This window comes from Cetorhinus maximus, chromosome 2, assembly GCF_964194155.1.
Source record: "Cetorhinus maximus chromosome 2, sCetMax3.hap1.1, whole genome shotgun sequence".
Lineage (NCBI taxonomy): Eukaryota > Metazoa > Chordata > Chondrichthyes > Lamniformes > Cetorhinidae > Cetorhinus > Cetorhinus maximus.
Window position 1 is genome coordinate 13,766,496 of NC_135880.1, and position 23,561 is coordinate 13,790,056.

At 42.7% G+C, this 23,561-nt stretch overlaps 1 protein-coding gene across 3 annotated transcripts in view; it reads right to left on the bottom strand.

Annotated features, from left to right (window-relative positions):
- Positions 1-214: 214 nt before the first annotated feature.
- sh3rf1 (SH3 domain containing ring finger 1) overlaps positions 215-23,561 on the bottom strand; it is a 193,557-nt gene continuing 170,210 nt past the window's right edge. For all 3 annotated transcript variants that reach the window (XM_078561317.1, XM_078561326.1, XM_078561308.1), the window contains 4 exons: positions 18,339-18,616; positions 16,678-17,024; positions 11,264-11,598; positions 215-2,317 (listed from right to left, as the gene is read on the bottom strand). In XM_078561317.1, coding sequence (XP_078417443.1) covers positions 2,149-2,317; positions 11,264-11,598; positions 16,678-17,024; positions 18,339-18,616 — 1,129 coding nt within the window. In that variant the 3' untranslated portion in view covers positions 215-2,148. The remainder of the gene's footprint in view (positions 2,318-11,263; positions 11,599-16,677; positions 17,025-18,338; positions 18,617-23,561) is intronic.

The window sequence follows — 23,561 nt, forward strand, 5'->3', positions numbered from 1 at the left end:
AAATGATCCCATCTTTCATCTCCCAAAAGTCAGGAAAATCTGTATATCGTGTATAGCAAAACTTTCCACTTTGACAGCTAACAAGAAGTGTAAAACTGGCGTGACTGTGCATTCGTATTATAGACATGCGTGTGTGTGTTGTGTGTGTGTGTATGCGCACAAAACATTCTCTCAGAACATGCGGAGGAAATGGTAAGTGCATTAACATCACATTCTTACTAAGTGGTGGTGCTTTATTTATGAGATAGACAAGTCAAGACAAACCCACAAGCCCACATTTGAGATTTGAAAAATCCTACACTTCAGGTTTTAGATTTGATTTACTGCTCCCTAGTAATATTTAAGGTTACTCTGTGAAACGCCAGAATCTATCAAGACATAGCTTCAATCTGCTGCAGGGGAGTACTGATGCTAGTCTCTCCAGCCACGGCAATTTTCACACATCTAAAAAGAAAAATCCAGGTCAAGGTATGCAACATTTAATTTCATTCAAGTACACAAACAGTTTTTTTTTGTGGGTATGTCTCTTAAGGAATCATAAAAGAAAGGTTGGTCGCATCATTATATTTCAAGGACGTTTTGTGTCCATTATAACAAGGTGCAGGCCATGTGGAAAAAGACGTGCTTAAATGTTTAAAGCAGGCCGCTAACCTACCCAGTGCTGCCCAACATGATGCCAGAAGAATCTGCAGATTGCTGCCCCCCTACCACTGCAATGTAGATTTGAAGACCTGGAACTAAATGATTCTGGCCAGTACCGCACCTCAGGTCCAAAACATTCAGGCACAGCACTGGGAGACAAACCCGAGTCGATAGAGGAGACTGGGCCCAAAACATTCTAAGCTGAAGACTGTGATGAAAAGAGAATTTTGAAATAAAGAAAAGTGGTAAGTGGTCCTGCGCTATTGCAGATGGCCAAGCAGTATTGGTATTGGGTTCTGAGCTGTACGCCTAAGGTCAGGTCTTGGATAGTGAGTTGGGAGCCGTGGGTTCAAAAGGCGTCCACGTAGCCATTTAGAATATAGGCAGCTTGCACAGCTTGAACCACTGCGTGGGGGCCATGAGCAAGGTACAGCAGGCCACTGGTTTACTGCACTTCAATAAGTTAAAAATCAATTTTTATTATTCCATGGGCTAACCAGGCCGTAAAAGGGAATAGCACTTGGCAATCCTGTCCACTTTTTCCGTGCAAGCCACAAACAGTTGGCTTTGGTCACAATCAGACATGCTTTGAATGGCAGGGGGAATTAAGAACGGGTGGTTACAGAGTGGAGACTTCCTCTCCTTCATTAATTTGTTTTCCAGTCTTATACTACCGCTTCACAGTTTCCTTCTTGAGGTTTTCTTAATGTCATGACTTTCTTTGGGGGCCCTCCGTACAAAACTACTAAGCAAGTTCTTAAACCTCTGCAATTTACAGTTCAGGTCAACACCATTACAAACCCACACCAGCCACAACACACAGAACCACCATAGAACATTACAAGACCGTACAAGTTCTTGATAACAATTTTTTATAAATTCATTAAACCAGCAATCAGTAACGGAATTAAATGGGATGTGTGTAGAAGAGGTACTATGTCGAACTGAAGCATGAGGAGAGAATCCAGCTTCCCCTCTCAGATAATAACACTTATAAATTATCACAACTTTCAACATTTGACATTATAGAACTTTCACTTTACATGATGAATCAAGGACTAAAAAAAACTCTAATCCAATAAGTTACAAAGTTTTGTCTTAATTACAGCCTCTTTGTAAACAGTTGATTTCATTATGTTGCCAGACAATAGCTCGGGTGCTTGTGATTCAGTGAAGAGGAAAAAAAGTAGCTGATGACAGACTGAATGACAGTGAAAGGCACAGACTGAATCTTAAAGAATCACACAAGCTGTACACGCCAGGAGTCGTGTCACTGGTGAACATTCACTGTGCTGTTGCTGTACCTCTGGAAACTCAACACACAAAAACAAGAAATCCAAGCAGCTGATACCTTCTGACAGAAGAATACGAATGGAGTCTTATATCTCCATTTCAGCTCTTGGTCGGAATATTCTGCTAAATAGCCGGTGCTTTAGATTGATTTGTTGTGTGTGCTTCATGAACTTCTCGGTTGTAGATGGCGTGCGTGTGCTTTATAAAGGCTCCTCAGACGCTCTCCACGAAGCTGCCAGGGAAGAGTCCGGTTTTTCCGTTCCGCTGCAGGGTGCCCTTGAACCAGCCGTCCTCACGCTTCTTGTGCACAAATACAATGTCGCCATCTTTTAGCTCCAGCTCAGCGTCACTTTGCGGGGGATAGGATACGACAACTCTGTACCTGTTTAAAAAGAAACATATATCACTAGCAAGGCCTCCGCTGAAGCAGTGTGTTAAATTTTGAGCACCACACTTCAGGAAGGGTGTCAAGGTCTTGGAGAGGGTACAGAATAGAATTGTACCAAGGATGAGAGATTTAAGTTACACAGATAGACAGGGAGAAGCTGCAGTTATTCTCCTCAGAGAAGAGAAGGGTAAGGGGGTATTTTATAGAGAAGTTAAAATCATGAATTATTTCGATACAGTAAATAAGGAGAAACTGTTTCCAGCTTCCAGTAGTCAGAGGACACATGTTTAAAGTGGCTGGCAAAAGAACCAAAAGTAATATGAGGAAACTTTGTTTAAATTATACAGCGAGTTATGGTGATATGGAATGCACTGCCTGAAAGGATGGTGGAAGCAGGTTCAATAATAATTTCCCAAAGAGGTTTTGAAATCTTTAGAAATAAGGGGAACAAAGGAGGTTATGGGGCTAATTGGATAGCTCTGCCAAAGAGCCAGAACAGGCAGGATGGACCAAATGGCCTCCTTTTGCACTGTATCATTCCATGATTCTGAAATGAGGCAGTACAGCCACTGGACACCCTGTTTTAGAAGGGCAGCAACCATGTTGTGGTTCAGTTGGCGAGCGTTTAACAGTCAAATGGCTGAGAGTTTATGCTCCACTCCAGGACTTAAGCCCAAAATCTAGGCTGACACTTCTGTGCAGTACTGAGAGAGATTTGAAGATGAGCAGGGGAGTGTTTTTCTCACTTCTTGGCTGATATTTAACTCTCAACCAACACCTAAAACAGGTTACCCGGTCATTTTCTGCTGTGGGACCTTGATGTGTGCAAATTGGCTGTCATGTTTCCTACTTTACAACATTACACTTCTAAAAATGCTTCATTGGTCAAAAAGTGCTTTGGGGCATAATGAGATCATGAAAAGCGCTATATAAATGCAAGTCCTTCTTTCTATAAATACAGAGCAACATTGTGATATCAACATGTAGCTGGGCCAAAGTCTGTGTGATCTCCTGAACAGGAGAATCATTTTCCACACTACTTTTTTACCTGATTGGCCCTGGGGGATTTCTCTTGTCTATTTGCCTCTTCCAGGAGATTATATGGTAGGACATTATGTTCTAGACATTATGTTGTGTGTCTTGATTGCCCAGATAGCCTTTCGCTGCCTGTCGATTTCTGTGTATTGATAGGTATATGCCTCTTTAATGCTACAAGGTCTAAGTGATAGGTAAACACTAGGTGAACTCAAAGATATCAGACACTGTAGCTCCATTATTACACACTCATGTAGACTCCGTACCTTCCAAGATGTCACCTTTGGTCTTTTGTACTGTTTTTTATTCTTTCATAGGAACACAGGATTTAGGAGCTGGAGTAGGCCATTTGGCCCTTTGAGCTTGCTCCACCATTCAATAAGATCATGGCTGATCTGAATGTGGTCTCAGTTTCACTTTCCTGTCTGCCCCTTTAACTCTTGACTCCCTTGTCTATCAAAAATCTATCTAACTCAGCCTTGAATAAATTCAACGACCCAACCTCCACTGCTCTTCTGGAGAAGAGAATTCCACATACTAACAACCCTCTGAGAGAAAACATTTCTCCTCATCTCAGTGTTAAAAGGGAGACCCCTTATTCTTAAACTGTTTTCCCTACTTCTAGTCTCCCCAACATGTGGTAACATGCTCCTGGTATCTACCCTGTCAAGTCCCCTTAGGATCTTACATATTTCTGTAAGATCACCTCTCATTCTTCTAAACTCCAGTGGGTATAGGCCCAACCTGTTCAACCTTTCTTCATAGAATAAGCCCTTCATCCCAGGAATGAGTCAAGTGAACCTTCTCCATACTGCTTCTAATGCAATTATATCTTTTTACAAATAAGGAAGCCAAAACTGTACACAATACTCCAGACATGATCTCACCAAGGCTCTGTACAGCTGCAGTAAAACTTCCCTACTTTTAGATTGTAATCCTCTTGCAATAAATGCCAACATTCCATCTGCTTTCCTAAACCCTTGCTGTACCTTGTTTTCATGGGATGTAGGCATCGCTGGCAAAGCCAACATTTGTTGCCCATCCCTAATTGCCCTTGAACTAAGTGGCTTGCTAGGCCATTTTAGAGGGCAGTTAAGAGTCAACCCCATTGTTGTGGGTCTGGAGTCACATGTAGGGCAGGTCTAGGAAAGGACAGCAGATTTCCTCCCCTAAAAGATATTAGTGAACCAAATGAGCTTTTGTAAAAATTGATGATAGACAACAAGTTCACTATTACTGAGACTAGCTTTATATTCCAGATTTATTAGTCTAGTGACATTAGTGCTACACCACCATCTGTCTCCCCTTATTATTTTTGTGAAATCTCTTGCTTTCTCAAACGTAACTCAAATTGTCACCAGGCAGAGTTTGACATCTTGCATGTGACAGTAAAAAAAACCCCATGCTCTCAGAAAGACTATATGGGAGTTGAGATTATTAATGGTTTTCAGGGGTTTAGTTTTAGGCTGCAATATTTTACAACAGGCTGTAACTGGTGACTCTGATTTACTATGTCTGGATGGATCAAATTTCAATACTTGGAATTTTTTTCAGCTACTGTTTCACACCACACATCCTGCGATTTTAACCATTCCTACATGGTAAATGCAAACTAACCATTTTGTAAATAATCAATCAATGCAAGGGGGGAAAAAAAATCCCCAAGCATGGGCCCATCTTAGAAACAGCAACATAATGCACTGTCTGACTCAACAGTAACTTTCAGAAAGGAATTGGGCAAATACTTGAAAAAGGAGAAATTTTCAGGACTATGGGGAAAGAGCAGGCTTTAATGGGAACAATTCGATTGCTTTTCTGAAGGGCAGAATGTCCTCATTCTGCTGTTTGTATCCATGAATGTAATATTACAGCCTCAGAAATTGGCTTGTCATCAAGCTGTTTGCAATGAAAAGGTGCAGAAAAGCACACAATTTTACAACTACATTAACCTGGACAGGTTTGGGAGGACGAAAGATCAACACGAGCATGCTGATGTTTAGATCAAAGGAAAATCGGGAAGACCTGCAGCACTCCAGTTTCCCAGGTCGCTTGCCTCACAATATTCTAGGCACATGAAGGAAATGATCAATTAGCAGCCAGCAAGCAATCTGCAGCCTTGTTAGCACAAGGTTTTCCCCACCTGCCCCTGTTGCAGCTGGGATGCGTTAAAGGCAACCTCAACTCAATCAGTCCCAGAGCAAAACCACACAGAACATTTCCAATTAAATGGCACTTTCCAGGCTAACTAAGCTATTTTAAAGACCATGCAAATAAGGTTATACTTTATGCCGCTTAATTTCACTGTGCCTCATTAGTCTCCCGTCTGTTTTCTTGCACTTTAATAGCATGCCAAATAAAAACTGATCTTTACCAACTTTCTCCAAATTTACCCTCGTTCTTGAGCTTCAATTTTTTTTTGTCTGCAGACCTTCTCCCAGGAGCTGTTTTTAAAAAAGCCGTAAAATACCTGAAGCCACCTTCCGCAACCCTCACCCTCCCCACCCCAGCCCAGGTCTTTAAAATCAATAAAAACTGACATTAAATGATCCTCAATTACAATTTTACCACTTTATAAAAGTACCTCCAATAAAAGTACCTACTTTCTCAATTGCCCAACTGGTAAATTCCAATATCATTAAAAAGGCGCAAAATATTGCACTCACATACTGGAAGTACCAATCAAGGTCAAAATGGTTCATGGTTTATTGAAAAGCACGGTTTCTCTGTCTTTCTTTCAGATGAGACGCCAAACTGAGGCCCTGCCTCGGCTGGATGTAAAAGATCCCGTGGTACTAATTTGCAGAGCAAATGAGTTCTCCCTAGTGTGATGGCCAATATTTATCCTTCAGCCAAAATCACAAAATTGAGAAATTATCTGATCATTATCACATTGCTGTCTATGCAAATTCACTGCTGCATTTTCCACATTACAACAGTGGCTACTTTGGTGGCTATGAAGTGTTTTGGAATATCCTGTTGTGGAAGGTGCTGTGTAAATGCAAGTTTTCCTTTCTCTTTCCAACCACATTGCTTTTGGCTCTGCCGCTCATTGTCCCTGTCTGGTGAGGCACATCACAATGTTAGCACACTCGCAAGCAGCACTCAAGCAGAGGTCTCAGCCAGTCTGTTCCCATGGTAACCCTTAGCTGAAGCAAAATAAAACAAAGTTATTTGGCTTCGCAGTTGCTGCTTTTCTAATATGTCACGTGCTCAAGATTAAAGTTTTAAAAAAAGTAAAAATGTAAATAAATAACATCTACAATGTTCCAAATGCACTCCACAACTTTTCTTGAGAAAACCTCGTGCAAGGTACCTTCATAGAGAAAGATTTGCATCTATTAGTGGCAACCAATTTGCTCGAACTGAACACAGCATTCCAGAGTCTGAACAAAGCTCTCTTCAGGGGAGACAGTGGCATAGCGGTAATGTTGCTGGACTAGTAATCCAGAGGCCAGGTTAATGTTTTGGGGGGCAAGGGTTCAAATCCCACCATGGCGGCTGGTGGAATTTGAATTCAAATAATAATCTGGAATGGGGGAGAAAAAGCAGCTTGTCTCAGTAGTGGTGACCATGAAACCATTGTTGATTGTCTTAAAAACCCATCTGGTTCACTAATGCCCTTCAGGGAAGGAAATCTGCTGTCTTTACCTGGTCTGGCCTACATGATTCATGACCCACAGCAATGTGGTTGACTCTTAAATGCCCTCTGATATAGTGTGGCAAGCCACTCAGTTCAAGGAAAATTAGGGTCAGGGCAACAAATGCTGACCTTGCCAGTGATGTTGATATCCCAGGAAGGAATAAGTTTTAAAAAACTGAAATATCATTTCCCCCCTTTTCTATTCCAGTCATCTTGAAATCAGGCGAATATTCTGTTAGCCTTTCTGATTAATTTCTGTACATTTAGTAAGACCATAAGATGTAGGGCAGAAGCAGGCCATTCAGCCCATCGAGGCTGCTCTGCCATTCAATGACATCATGGCTGACAATCCTCAACTCCACTTTCCATAAGACCATAAAGCATAGGAGCAGAAATTAGGCCATTCGGCCCATCAAGTCTGCTCCACCATTCAATCATGGCTGATAAGTTTCTCAACCCCATTCTCCCGCCTTCTCCCCATAACCTTTGATCCCCTTACCAATCAAGAACCTATCTATCTCGGTCTTAAATACACTCAAAGACCTGGCCTCCACAGCCTTCTGTGGCAATGAATTCCATAGATTCACCACTCTCTGGCTAAAGAAGTTTCTCCTCATCTCTGTTCTAAAAGGTCTCCCCTTTACTCTGAGGCTGTGCCCTCGGGTCCTAGTCTCTCCTACTAATGGAAACATCTTCCCCACGTCCACTCTATCCAAGCCTTTCAGTATTCTGTAAGTTTCAATCAGATCCCCCCCATATCCTTCTAAGCTCCATCGAGTATAGACCCAGAGTCCTCAAACGTTTCTCATATGTTAAGCCTTTCATTCCTGGGATTGTTCTCGTGAACCTCCTCTGGACCCTCTCCAGGGCCAGCGCATCCTTCCTGAGATACGGGGCCTAAAATTGCTCACAATATTCTAAATGTGGTCTGACCAGAGCCTTATAAAGCCTCAGCAGCACATCCCTGCTTTTATATTCTAGTCCTCTCAAAATAAATGCCAACATTGCATTTGCCTTCCTAACTACCGCGTCAACCTGCAAGTTAACCTTAAGAGAATCCTGGACTAGGACTCCCAAGTCCCTTTGCACTCCACATTTCTGAATTCTCTCCCCATTTAGAAAATAGTCTATGCCTCTATTCTTCCTACCAAAATGCATGACCTCACACTTCCCCATGTTGTATTTCATCTGCCACTTCTTTGCCCATTCTCCTAACCTGTCCAAATCCTTCTGCAACCTCCTCACCTCCTCAATACTACCTGTCCCTCCACCTATATTTGTATCATCTGCAAACTTAGCCAGAATGCCCTCAGTTCCTTCATCTAGATCATTAATGTATAAAGTGAAAAGTTGTGGTCCCAACACTGACCCCTGCGGAACTCCACTAGTCACTAGCCGCCATCCTGAGAAGGACCCCCTTATCCCCACTCTCTGCCTCCTGCCAGACAGCCAATCTTCTATCCATGCTAGTACCTTGCCTCTAACACCATGGGCTCTTATCTTACTGAGCAGCCTCCTGTGCGGCACTTTGTCAAAGACCTTCTGGAAGTCCAAGTAGATAACATCCATTGGCTCTTCTTTGTCTAACCTACTCGTTACCTCCTCCTCATCTCTGTATTAAATGGGCCACCCCTGACCCAGAGATTATGCCTTCTGGTCCTAGACTCCCCCACAAGGGGAAACAACCTCTCAGCATCTACCCTGTCAAGCCCCCTAAGAATCTTATATGTTTCATTAAGGTCCCCTCTCATTCTTCTAAACTCCAATGAGTACAGGTCCAACCTACTCAATCGCTCATAAGAAAATCCCTCCATACCTGGGATCAACTTAGTGAACCTTCTCTGGACTGCCTCCAATGTCAGTATATCTTTCCTTAGGTAAGCGGACCAAAACTATTCACAGTATTCTAGGTGTGGTCTAACTAGTGGTTTGTATAGTTTTAGCAATACTCCCCTATTTTTATACTCCATTCCCTTTGAAATAAAGGCCAATATTCCATTATCCTTCCCTATCACCTGCGGAACGTGTATGCGAGCTTCCTAGAATCTTTCTCCCTCACTGGGATATATCTTTGTTGTGAGTCATGAATTATTTTCTTAAACGTCTGTCATTGTTCATAAACCATCTTTTCTGCTAAACTCCTTTCCCAGTCCACTCCAGCCAACTCTACCCTCATTCCTTTGTAATTACCCTTATTGTTGGACATCCAATTATCTTTGTTCCTCTACAGCTTCTCAACATTTAGAAAATACGATTCATCTTTCTTGGATCCAAAGCAGATGACCTCACACTTCACTGCAAGGAAATCCATTTGCCACAGCTAAGCCTACTCACTCAATCTGTCTATATCTTCACCAGAAGGAAGGAGGTAAGGAACAGTACTGCTAGGGTGCTCAAAATTATACAGGGTCTTATATATTTCTCCTGATTGAGGCAACTAGAAGACATAAATTAAAGTACACCATCAAACAACGAAGGGAGGGGTGAGCAGAATATGTTGCCTGCAGCATGGAACTTTTTTTATTATTATTAATTTACGGGATTTGGCCTTCGCTTGCTATTGCCCATTACTAATTGCCCTTGAGAAGGTGGTGATGTGCTGCCTTCTTGAACTGCTGCAGTCCATGTGGTGTAGGTACACCCACAGTTTTTAGGGAGGGAGTTCTATGATTTTAACCCAGTGACAGTGAAGGAACAGTGGTATATTTCCAAGGCAGGATGGTGAGTGGCTTGGAGGGGAACTTCCAGGTGGTGGTGTTTTCATGTAACTGCTGCCCTTGTCCTTCGAGATGGTAGCGGTCATGGGATTGGAAGGTGCTGCCTAAGCAGCCTTGGAGAATTTCTGCAGTGCATCTTGTAGATAGTGTACACTGCTGCCACTGTGTGTTGGTGGTAGAGGGAGTGAATGTTTGTGGAAAGAGTGCGAATCAAGCGGGTTGTTTTGTCCTGGATGGTATCGAGCTTCTTGAGTCTTGTTGGAGCTGCACCCATCCAGGCAAGTGGAGAATATTTCATCACACTCCTGACTTGTACCTTGTAGATGGCGGGCAAGCATTAGGGAGTCATGAGCTGCAGGATTCCTAGCCTCTGACCTGCTCTTGTAGCCACAGTATTTAAGTGGCTTGTCCAGTTCAGATTCCAGTCAATGGTAACCGCCCCCCACCGCATGTTGATAGTGGGGGTTTCAGCAATGGTAATGCCATTGAATGTCAAGGGGCGACGATTAGATTCTCTCTTGTTGGAGTTGGTCATTGCCTGGCACTTGTGTGGCGCAAATGTTACTTGACACTTGTTAGCCCAAGCCTGGATATTGTCCAGATCTTGCTGCATTTGGGCATGGACTGCTTCAGTAACTGAGGAGTTCATGAGGCCAAAAGTCAATTAACTCTAAATTTTTCCATCCTGTCCGCAACAATGCCTGCTGTGGGTGGGCCCGGAAAACCCCGCCCAATGATTCTGTGCCATTTATTTCATGTTCAGGCAGACAGTGACTTTAACACACTGCAGCTGAAGTTACTAACCGACCATGTCCATCAGCTGTGATAAAGTCAGTAAAAGTAGAGAAGCACAAATTGGGGAGGGTGAGAGGACTCAGTGCTGAGAACTGAGAGAGAGATCAGGCTGCCCTTAATTTCCAATGCCCACTGCAAAACTCACACTGATTTTCCAAAGAAATTTTCTGACTTTCTTTTTTATTGTTATTGCAGTTAGGTTATCATTTTGCAAAAAAACACTACTGGTAGATTTTCAGTGTTAATGATTAACCATTAGAAATTGGATGGTTTCACATTTTCTAAACATCAAGATACAAATGCATCCGGGTGATTTTGCTGCAATTTGTAAACTTTGTGTTGCCAACAAATGATTTTGTTACTGATTTATTAACTTCGCACTGTTGATGTAATGTCTGTGATTCACCGGGGGAGAGAGAAAGAGAGAAGAAAAGAAAGAGTGAATCAAAGGGATATTTTGAGTGGGGGAGGGGGAGCGAAGGGCAGGTGGCACATTGCGAAAGGAAGGGGGGAAAGCGAGGAGGGGGGAAACAATAGAGAGAGAATTACTCTTTTCATGTCATTGAATTAAGCCTTAAAAGCCTTAGTTAAAATAAGTTTTAGGATCACAAACAAGCAAAATTGAAATGTTCTAAAGTTCTTTAAATGGGACTAATACTTTAGTTGAGAAGGGATTATGGAGTGAGCAGCATGCAGTTTACATTTATTTTCCCATTTCACACAGAGATTATACTGAAACAATTAAATGAATACCTTTCACATGGTATGGATTTGGATTCCAGCTGAACTGAAGCCATGGATGAGCAAGGCTGCCTTGGAGGAGGAGCAATGGGAACGCCAGAATCTAAAGAAGCTGTCTTTCGATGGAGTGTTTCCAGCGCTGCTCCTTGGGCCTCTGTATCCACGGGGCAGGACCCGGCTCTGCCGTGGCTAACACTTGAAGGGACTTCAGGCCCCACAGCTCCCTGGAGAAATGTCTCTGAAGCCGCCTGTTCAGATTCTAACGTAGGCGAGGAAGGTGGTGAGGGCCGAGACTTTCGCTTCGTAGATGCGCCTGACAGGAGTTTTAAGAAACCTTTCTTTTCCTTCTGTGAGGCAGCAAATAAAGAGTTTAAAACAATAACTGCCAATTGCAATCAATGTCACATTTAACAGAAGAGTCTGATACTTGGCACAGAGAATATTGGTTATCCATTAACATGCAACAAATAAACAAGAACATGCTCCTAGTGAAAAGTATGCTCATGGACAAAATTCTATTAAATCACTCTTTATCTGCTTCCACTTTTCGTCAATTTTCTTCCTTGATCTCTCGAAGGCATAGACATCCCAGAGGTGCTGTATAGTTCCATGGGTGCTGTTATCACCCAAATGGTCATTCTTCGTGTGAAAGCCTGGCCTGTGAGAGCTGGCAGGCTTTGTGTGTAAGGGGTATCACCCTGCCCTTGTCCTTCACCAAAGCACACTACCCAGTAGGAGGCTCTGGATGTAAACTGGGAGCGCCACACAAGTGCCAGGCAATGACCAACTCCAACAAGAGAGAATCTAATCGTCGCCCCTTGACATTCAATGGCATTACCATTGCTGAATCCCCCACTATCAACATACGGGGGGAGGGGTGGTTACCATTGACCAGAATCTGAACTGGACAAGCCACATAAATAGGCAAACTATCCTCTGCCTAAGCCAATGGGTTACAGTTAATTGTAACAGCCTGGCTGGCATTAGTTATCATCAGTATAGACCAAGGCACCAGAGATCAGAGAGGGTGCTAGTGCAGGCATCTGTTGAGAACAGGATCAGACTTAGCTGTGATTCTCCTGCCAAATCTCAGTATGAAGGCTTTTTAAAAAAAGTTCTTGGGATGAGGGTGTTGGCCAACATTTACTGCCATCCCTAGTTGCCCTGAGGTGATGGTGAGCCACCTTCTGAATCTTTGTATTGGTTTGATATAATTGCCTAGTTTGCAAGTCCATCTCTGATGGCAGCTCAGGGTCAATGCGCACGACATGAGGTAAGCATAGGCCAGATCAGCAGGTTTTCTTCCCAAAAAGGATGCAAACGAACCAGGTTGGTTTTAACAATAAACCAACAGCTTCCTGTTGATTTTTTAAAAAATTATTCTTTCATGTGATGTGGGTGTCATTGGCAAGGCCAGCATTGCTGTCCACCCCAATTGCCTGGCTTCCTCGGCCATTTCAGAGGGTAGATAAGAGTCAACCATATTGCTGTGGGTCTGGAGTCACATTTAGGCCAGACCTAGATAAGGATGGCATAAAAACTGAAAACACTGGAAAAACTCAGCAGGTCTGGCAGCATCTGTAGAGAGAGAAACAAAGTTAACGTTTTGAGTCCAATATGGCTTTTCTTCGGAAATGAAGATGGATTTTATGCTGTTGGAAAAGGGAGGCGGGTCAGGTGGGACAAAAGGTAAGGTCATGGACAGGTTAGAGGACGTGGGAGATTAAATGCCAAAGATGTCATGGAACAAAAGGCAAAGGGAGTGGTAATGGTAGTAGTAAAGCAACAAAGCATTGGTCCAGAGTAGGTGTTAATTGCAGAATAGAATTTGTTGAACTCAATGTCGACTCCAGAAGGCTGTAAAGTACCACTACTGAGGCTAATTTTATTTTCCAGGTTTATTAATTGAATTTAAATTCCACCAGCTGCCTTGATGAAATTTGAACCCATGACCCCAGAGCATTAACCAGGCCTCTGGATTACCAGTCCAGTGACATTAATACTACACCACCATCTCCCCAATACTGATCTTAGTGATGACTGATTTTTATTTCTCGATTTTAAAAAAATGGATTAAAATCCTCAACCTGCCATGGTGTGATCTGATCTTGCTTTCTGATTAATCTTGGTGATTATTACACCACGCCTTTCTATCTCACTAACGCAGCAGCGTAACTAGGAATAAAACTCTAGGTGCTGCTTGCTCAGCTTTTTAGTTACAGTGCACCAATTGACATTTTGACTGCAAGGTTGGAGAAGTGTTTGAGAAAGGAAAGTTGGGGGGGGGTGGGGAGTTGATTAATCTAGTTAAATTGTATTCACTGTATGTAGTTGACAATAAAAGCAATCACGCTGTTGCCTCCTACATTAACAGTGCTGTCAGCTGCAGCGAGACTGCAGCTTCACTGCAACACAATTCTGAGTTATTATTCGGCACGTTCAGTTTTCACAATTTGGAAATCATTATGAGAACAATATGTTCCCAACGAGGATGCCAATTTAAATTTACTGATGACCGTTATTTTCTTGTTACAATTATTGGTTCCCTGCCCCACTCCAGTCAAGTAAAACATCTTATAGAAAACAGCTTCTCTTCAGATCAATGGCTATTGACAGTGTGACAAGGGGGCTGAGATAACAAATTAGTCCCTGAAAAGGCATTCTCAGATCAGGAACACAAGATACACAACCAGAAGGGTGGTCTGTATCGAAGTCAGCCCACCTCTCTCCGCCATATTCCTGGCCCATGACAGCCTTACCCTCCTTGTCAAATTTTCCATGCTTCCCCCCCACTTTTGCTATTATACTTTTGCCGTTTACACCTCCTCTGGACCCAGCTTTTGTTTCTTCAATTGACCCACTATGCCCACAATTGCCTTGCACTAACATCGTTTTTGTGATGAAATCCGTCATTTGCAAGCTGGAGTTTCAAAGCCTGTATTTATTTGAGACTGTCCCTAACTGAAACAGAAAACAGGTGCAGATTTCTAGCGGAAGAACTTGTTAATTGCACTTCCTGGCTGTGACATCAGACTTCTGTGAAATCAGCCTCTGGTAGGTTGCTAGGGAAAAGGAATCTGATTGGGAAAAAAAGAACAGCACAGTGATTGGATTTCAGCCAGTGGCCAGAAAACAGGCAAAACTCAAAAAGGTTTCAGTGTGGCTGAGAAGCGATGTGTGAGAGCTAGCTGAAAAGACGGGAACCTAAAAAACTTTGTGAACAGTCCAGGCACACAGAGGAGCTGGGTGGTTTTAACCAGAGTCGACCATACTGTGTACTGAGATATTATTGAAGAGTCAAACGATGGTGATTCTGGGCAGCAGGGATGTCGTGAGCTGAGTGAAAGAGGTTCTGCAGAAGTGTGCCTTTTTGGCGATAATTATATCGGTAGACCTCAGATGGAATAAAGCGGATGTTGGATGATCAAATCATGCACAAGGGGAAGGAGTTAAACTCTACTTGAGGAAGCCAGAGTTGTGAAAGACAGTGGGGACTGCATTTTTGCTGGGGAAACAGCCAGTAAATCTGACAGACCTATCTTTGTTGTATTGGCTATTTACAGTGTAATGCATAGGTTCTACTGAATACCATTTGCCTGTTAAATTCAGGTTTATTTTATGTTGATTTTGGTTTGACCGTTACAGTAAAAGTTTTAAAAGGTGAAGCCTTGTCCATCAGTTTCTTCCACTGGTGTCTTTTGGGAGATCACGTTATTGATCTCCACAGGGATTATAAAACTTTTGTCATTTAATCTCTCCTGCCTTTCACCCTATCACAGACCTTCCCCTTTTGCACTTTCCTCCCAGTTCTCCTTTTTCCCTGACTCTGGACTTGCATAAAAGCTTTTAATCTCTAACATTATCCACTTCTGATAAAAGGCCACCATCCTGAACGCTAACACTGTTTCCACAGATGCTGCCAGTTCTGATTAGAGTTTTCCAGCATTTTTTGTTCCAGCAGGTGTAGTATTTTTGCTTTTGCTCCTAATTAACTGATGTTTTAGAGGATATGCCATCATCTGAGTTCTTCAGAAGGGAGCTATGCATCATCTTTGCAATCACATCAGAAAACAGTACTACATTGAAAGAAAGACTTGAATTTATATAGTGCCTTTCACAACCTCAGACATCTGAAAGCACTTTACAGCCAATGAAGTATTTTTGAAGTTTAGTCACAGTTAGGACATAGGAACAGGAGTGGGCCATTTGGTTCATTAAGCCTGCTCTGCAATTCAAACAGCATATGGCTGATCATCTACCTCTACATCATTTGTCCCCACTATCCCCATATCTCTTGATGTCATTAGTATCCAGGAATTGATCGATTTCTGTATTGAACATGGTCAATGATTGAGCTTCCACCACCCTCTGCGGTAGAGAATGCCAATGATTCGCCACACTCTGAGTGGAGAAATTCCTCCTCAACTCAGTCTTAAATGGCCTGTCCCTTATTCTGAGACTGTGTCCCCTGGTTCTAGACTCACCAGACAAGGGAAATGTCCTATGCACATCTACCATGTCATGTCCTGTAAGAATTTTTAAGTTTCAATGAGATGATTTCTCGTTCTTCGAAACTCTAAAGAATACCGGCCCCCGGCCCAGTTTCCTCCATCTCTCCTCATAAGACAATCCCGCCATTCCAGGGGTCAGTCTGGTGACCCTCTGTTACACTCCCTCTATGAAAAGTATATGCTTCCTTAGATAAGGAGACCAAAACTGTACACAATACTCCAGGTGCGGTCTCACCAAGGCTCTATACAATTGCAGCAAGACATCTTTAATCCTGTACTCAAATCCCCTTGTGATGAAGACCAACATACCATTTGCCTTCCTAACTGCTTGCTGCACCAGCATGTAAGCTTTTAGTGACTCATGAACAAGATCAGCCAGGTCTCTTTGGATACCAACCCTTCCCAATCTCTCACCACTTAAGAAATGCTCTGCCTTTCTGTTTTTCCTACCAAAGTGGATAACTTCGCACTCATTCACACTATATTCCATCTGCCATGTTCTTGCCCACTCTCTATTGTGATGTAGGGAAACGCAGTAGCCAATGTGCACGCAGCAAGCTCCCGCAAACAGTATTGTGATAATAACCTGATAATTTTTTAAAGAGGGAAGTTGGTTGAAATTTAAATATCGGTCGGAACATTGGGGAAAAACCCCTTGCTTCTTTTCAAAATAGTGCCGTGGGATCATTTGGATCCACTGTGAGGAAATACGAGGCCTCAGTTTAACATCTCATCCTAAAGATGGCAGCTCTGACAGGGCAGCACTCCCTCAGTACTGCACTGAAGCATCAGCCTTGATTTTGGTATTCAAGTCTCTAGAGTGGGGTTTGAACCAACAACCTTTTGACTCAAGAGACGTGTGCGCTATTCACTGTGCCACTTTTCCAAGAAATTTGAAAAAAAAACACCTCTCACCTTTTCTCTGCTCTCCTTTTCAAATTTATTAGCAGCTGAGGCTGTCACAGGCGGGGTGGTAGGAACTGCTGGAACAACGCAGGCTGCGATGCCTGGTGTCTCCCCCTCCAGAGACGTAGCACTGATGTTCGGAGGGGTTATGGCAGCGGTAGCAGAAGTTAGAGCAGTACCCGGCCTCGCTACCGTGGGAGCGGCAGCAATGGTAAAAGGGGCAACGGCCTGCTGGGGGTGCTGCGAGGACACGACTTGCTGAGGAGCCACTGTCGTCGTAGGGATGGGGGAAACTGGGTTGTGGGCTTGTATGGGAGTCACTGCTGCAGTCGGTCTCTCCTGGCCCTGGGCAGCAGCTGTTGGGTGAAAAAAGATTTCATTACTTAAATATTACTGAATTACAAAGCAATAGATTCCCTTTACAAAGCAAAGGGAATTACGTGAATAGACTAGAGAAAACTGAATTGTTCTCCTTAGAGCAGAGAAGGATAAATGGAGAATTAACAAATATGCTCAAAATTATGAAAAAATTTGATAGAGAAAATAAGGACAAACTGCTTCTATTGGTAGGAGGGTCAGTAACCATGGGACACAGAACGAAGGCAGTTGGCAATAAAACCAGAGAGATGAAGAGAATTTTTTAATATGCAGTGAATTATGATCTGGAATGCACTGAAAGGCTGGTGGAAGCATATCCATTAGTAATCTTCAAAAGAGAATTGGATATATATTGAAAGGAAAAATTGGCAGACCTATAGGCAAAGAGCAGGGAGTGGGAAAAATTAGTTACCTCTTCAGAATGGCACAATGGGCTGAATGGCCTCCTTCTATGTTGTATGATTCTATGATAAAAGCCCCAAGCAAAAACACAACTAAGGAAAGTTGTCTGGTCAGTATCAAGCTACAGAAAATCAAGCCAGCAATTACAAAGAAAATCATGGGGTAGAGAGAAACTAATTTCTTTGCTGAGGAGGTCAGAACAAGCAGGTATAAGCTTAACATTAGCGCTAGTATGTTCAGGGGTGATGTCTTTACATAAAAGGTAGTGGAAATCTGGAACTCGAGATTAAGGCTATTAAGGCCATCTGTCAATGGGACATTTAACAACTGAAGTTGATAAGGCTTTTGTTAGATCAGGGTATTAGAGAATATGGACGAAGGTGAAGAGATAAGATTTAAGATAGAAATCAGCTCTGATCCAAATAAATGATGGGACAGGCTTGAGCAGCTGAATGGCCGCCGCCTGTTCCTTCCTATGTTTCTAAGCTTGTAACAGTCAGCCTGATGCGGAAAAAGTGAACCAATTACAGGAACTTTGATTTAAAACTAAGACAGGAGGTATTGTAGAAGTCTTCACATGGGCTAATTAGAAACTAATGAGGCCCATTAGAAACCAATCAGGCCAGGTGCTGGGAGGGGAAGTTAGAACCATATCATGGAATGTACACTGGGAAATACAAAGGATCGATCTGAGAAGAGGGCGTATGTATTTCAGGCAAAAAGTGGATATTGCTCCTGCAGGAGATTTAAAAAGATCAGAGGAAAAAAATAGGTGAACAATGTGAGGAAGATAAGCAAGAAATGGTGGCTCTTGCCTTGTCACCCAACTCACTGCGATCAACAATTTGAGTATTTAATGAATCGCAACATTAATGCCACACTGAACTCACCTGTCCGAACAGCATTGCGAGCCTGGTTGACCGTCATCTGACCCGTCATATGCATCAGAACCTTGGCCTGTGGATTGGTAGCCTGTACATGTGCTGCTGATATCACTGCAGTAGGGATTGGTGGGGTTGGACTAATTGGTCTGCCGAAGTCCAGGCCATTTCCAGGAGCTTTGGACTGAGGCGTCACCACTGGCAAAGGCACAACTGCGGTCACTCCTCGCGCGACCTGTGCCGTCACCACCACCGGCAATTTCGACTGCCCTGTTGCTGAAGATGCCCTACAAATAATTTAACATTGCAAGATTGAAATAACAGGCTGAATATGATCAAAAGCAAAATACTGCAGATGCTGGAAATCTGAAATAAAAACAGTAAACACTGGAAATATTCAGCAGGTCTGGCAGCATCTATGGAGAGAGAAACAGAGTTAACGTTTCAGCTCTGCGACCTTTCAATAACTTAATATGAAGTTCCGCTTCTCATAAACAAAGGATTCCACAGACCATTCTGCTGAAGAGCTCTTTCTCATGTTCAGTGATAGTTGAGGCTAGGCTAACTTAAAAAGGAGTTGTATTATTTAATTAGCTGTGCAGTTCTGTAGCTACGCCTACCAGATCATCTGCTGTCATGGTTTGTCACGCTTGTCTGTCTTGCACCATCCTCACACATCTACTGCAGCTCCTCTGCTACCACTTCTCTTTGAAGTTTGTCATCCAACTACGCCTACTACTTTGCCTTCTCGAAGAGATCTCTGTAGCTTTTCAGCTCAGATCAAATGGCCGAAATGCTGACTTTTTTTCTGTTCTTTTCTGCTATTTCAAGTCCCTCTTCATTTGTCATATGATCTGTATATAGAATTTTAAGCCTACATCCGAACATCTACATTACAAAGGCCTCTATTTTCTTTCAGAAATCTTTATTTATTGTCTAGGTTTCTGAGGCATACAGGAAAGTGGTTAGAATGCAGTATCTTAGTAGTTTTTGCTTGTTACAAGCTTGAGTTTTCTTGTTGTTAACACATTCTTCATTTTCACAAAATTACTCTGGCTATCTCTATCCATTTTCTGACTTCAGCATCACATCTACCATCTTCTATTACCATTTGTCCTAAACAGACAAACTTATCTACCCGTTCCAGTGTGACACCATCCACTTCAATCTTCACTCTACTTTCTCCTAATGTATTCCTTTCAAATACCATTGTTTTTGTCTTTTTGGTGTTCATACTCAATCCATATTATAAACTTTTCGATTTTACTTGATCTACGATATTTTGTAGGACCTCTTCTGATTTTGCAAACAGCGCTGTGTTGTCACCGTACCGCAAGTTTATGTTCTTGCCTTCAATTTTTACCCCTGGAAGTACTTCTAATCCTCTGAATATTTGCTCTGTGTACAGATTGAATAATTTTGGCAACAGTACACAGCCTTGTCGTATTCCTCCCTTATCTTGAAACATATCTAATTGTCCATCTTTTAGTCTGATGCTCGCTATTTGGTCCCAATATAGGCTCTGGAGAAATCTCACATCTTTACAGTCAATGTCACTTTTCAGGAACACCTCTATTAACTTTTGATGATAAACACGATCAAATGTTTTTTCCCTAGTCTATGAAGCATATGTAAATGTTCTCGTTTCCTTCTAGATATTTGTTGAAGATTGTTCTTAGGTTAAATATTCCCTCTTTTGCTCCTACTCCAGGTCTAAAGCCAGGCTGTGTTTCACCAATTTCTACTTTAAGTGTGTTTTCTTTCTGTTATGATTTTCAAGATCACTTTAATAAGATGACTCATTAAGCTTATAGTTCTAAAATGATTGCTCTGGGTTTCTTACGTAACTTAACCAGTAATGAATGTCTCAAAGTCACTTGGAATGTATCCTTTGGTACATATTTGATCACAAATTTCTGTTATCACTTCTATTTCTGTTTCTGCAAGGGCTTTTAGATGTTCTGTTGTTACTTCATCTATGCCTGGAGCTCTTCCTGTACTCATCATTTTCAAAACATTTTTTATCTCTGATATCAGAATGTTTGGTCCATCATTTGCCCCTCTATCTTGAGGACTCCCTCGATTTGGATCATTGTACAATTCACTTATATATTCTGTCCATCTTTTTGCTACTGCTTCCCTATCAAACAATATTTCACCATCTTTGTCTTTTATGCACCTACTATCTATTGTTATCCCTTTTTTCTATTTGTCAAAGATTTCACCTTCTGGTGCATAACTCTCATGTTGTGATTTCTTTCCACTTCCAATTACTTCATAACATATCTCATTGTAGCATTTCTCTTTGGACTCCCCACATGCATTCTTTGTTTTCTTTCCAATTTCATCATACTCAGGTATGTTTCTGTCCTCTTTCATGTCATCTGTCATCCATTCCTTGCGTCTTTTTCTTTTCCGTTCTGTGCTAATCCTCCCATTAGAGAAAATAGTCAAGCAGTATATCACTGTTGCTACCCTGCCAAGACTACTGATTTACAAGGAAACTTGCTGGGCAGGCTGCAACTACACTTTTCTACCCAGCTGCAGAATGGCTTTGTTAAGCAAGCTGTCCATAGTATAACACGTCAGACACGCTGTTTTACGTCTGTTGCACCAGCTGATCCTGAGCAAGGCGGGACCCAAATGGGCATATTACAACTACAAAAAAATGTTTAAATAAGCAACCCCACCCATCCTTCCCCCCATTTCTGGATATCTTCATCACAATAGAAGATATGGTAAAGTTTCTTCCTATCTACCCTATCTATGCCCCTCATAATTTTGTATACCTCTATCAGGTACCTCAGCCTTCTCTGCTCTAAGGAAAACATCCCTAGCCTATCCAGTCTCTCCTCATAACTGAAGCGCTCCATCCCAGGCAACATCCTGGTGAATTTCCTCTGCACCCCCTCCAGTGCAATCACATCCTTCCTATAGTGTGGCGACCAGAACTGCACACAATACTCCAGCTGTGGCCTAACTGGTGCACTGTACAGCTCCAGCATGCTCCCTGCTCTTATATTCTATGCCTCGGCTAATAAAGGCAAGTATCCCATATGCCTTCTTAATGACCTAATCTACCTGTGCTGCTGCCTTCAGGGACCTATGGGTATGTACACCAAGGTCCCTCTGATCCTCTGTACTTCCTAGGGCCTTACCATTCATTGCATATTCCCTTGTCATGTTAGTCCTCCCAAAATGCATCACCTCACACTTCTCAGGATTAAATTCCATTTGCCACTGCTCTGCCCATCTTACCAGCCCATCTATATCATCCACCTCACTATTTACGACACCACCAATTTTCATGTCATCTGCGAACTTACTGATCGTACCTCCTATATTCATGTCTAAATCATTAATATTACTACAAACAGCAAGGGTCTCAGCACCGATCCCTGTGGTACACCACTCATCACAGGCTTCCAATTGCAAAAACAACCTTCGACCATCGTCCTCTGCCTCATGACACTAAGCTAATTTTTAATTCAATTTGCCAAATTGCCCTGGATCCCATGGGCTCTTACCTTCTTGCCCATTCTCCCATGCAGGACCTTGTCAAAGCCTTACTGAAGTCCATGTAGACTACATCAACTACACTACCCTCATCTACACAACTAGTCACCTCCTTGAAAAATTCAATCAAATTTGTTAGACGCGATCTCCCCCTGACAATGCCATGCTGACTATCCCTGATTAATCCCTGCCTCTCCAACTTTTTTAAAGTACCCCCCTACACTCTCTATACTCCTCTAGGGCTTCCGCTGTTTTCAGCCCTCTGTATCTGCCAAAAGCCTCCTTTTTTATCTTATCCAATCCTTTATATCCCTTGACATCCAGGGTTCCCTGGACTTGTTGGTCCCGCCCTTCACCTTTACGGGAACAGGTTGGCCCTGAACTCTCTCTATTTCCTTTTTGAATGACTCAAACTGGTCTGATGTAGACTTTCCTACAAGTAGCTGCTCCCAGTCCAATGTGGCCAGATCCTGTCTTATCATATTGAAATTGGCCTTCTCCCAATTAAAGACCTTTATTTCCAGTCCATCTTTGTCCTTTCTCATAACTACCTTAAATATTACAGAGTTATGGTCGCTCTCCCCGAAATGCTCCCCCACTGACACTTCTACCACTTGCCCAGCTTCATTCCCTAAGATTAGGTCCAGTACTGCCCCTTCTCTTATAGGACTTTCTATGTACTGGCTCAAAAAGCTCTCCTGGATGTACTTGAAGAATTCCACCCCCTCTAAACCTTTCACACTAAGACTGTTAATATTGGGGAAGTTGAAATCCCCTACTATTATTCCCCTATTATTTTTACACTTCTCTGAGATTTGCCTACATGTCCACTCCTCTATCTCCCCCTGACTGTTTGGAGGCCGAAAGTACACTCCAGCAAAGTCGTTGCCCCCTCTTTGTTTTTAAGCTCTACCCATATGGCCTCATTTGAGGAACCTTCTAAGATACCATCTCTCCTTACTGCAGTAATTGACTCCTTGATCAATAGTGCAATGCCATCTCCTCTTTTATATCCTCCCTGTCACACCTGAAGATTCTATACCCTGGAATATTGAGCTACCAGTCCTGCCCTTCCCTCAACCATGTCTCTGTGATAGCAACAATATCATATTCCCATGTGTTAATCAATGCCCTCAATTCATCTGCCTCACCTGTAAGACTCCTTACGTTAAAATAGATGCAATCCAGCCTTGCATTATTCCCTTGTGCCTTAATAGATCTATATTTGCTCTGCCATCCAGACTGACTTAGTTTCTCTTCTATATTTGGTTGTGCATCACCCCCTACAGTACCTCCACTCTGTATCCCATACCCCTGCCAAATTAGTTTAAACCCCACCCCACCCAACAGCACCAGCAAACCTCCCCACACGGATGTTGATCCCGTTCCTGTTCAGGTGCAACGCGTCTGACTTGTACAGGCCCCACCTTCGCCAGAAACAGACCCAGTGATCCAGGAAACTAAAGCCCTCCCCCCTGCACCATCTTTTCAGCTACGCATTCATCCTTTCTATCCTCCTATTCCTATACGCACTAGCACGTGCCAGAGGGAGTAATCCAGAGATTATAATCTTTGAGGTCCTGCTTTTTAATCTGCTACCTAGCTCCCTAAATTCTTGTTGCAGGACCTCATCCCTCTTTCCACCTATGTCGTTGGTGCCAATGTGAACCATGACCTCTGACTGTTCGCCCTCCCCCTTCAGAATGCCCTGCAGCT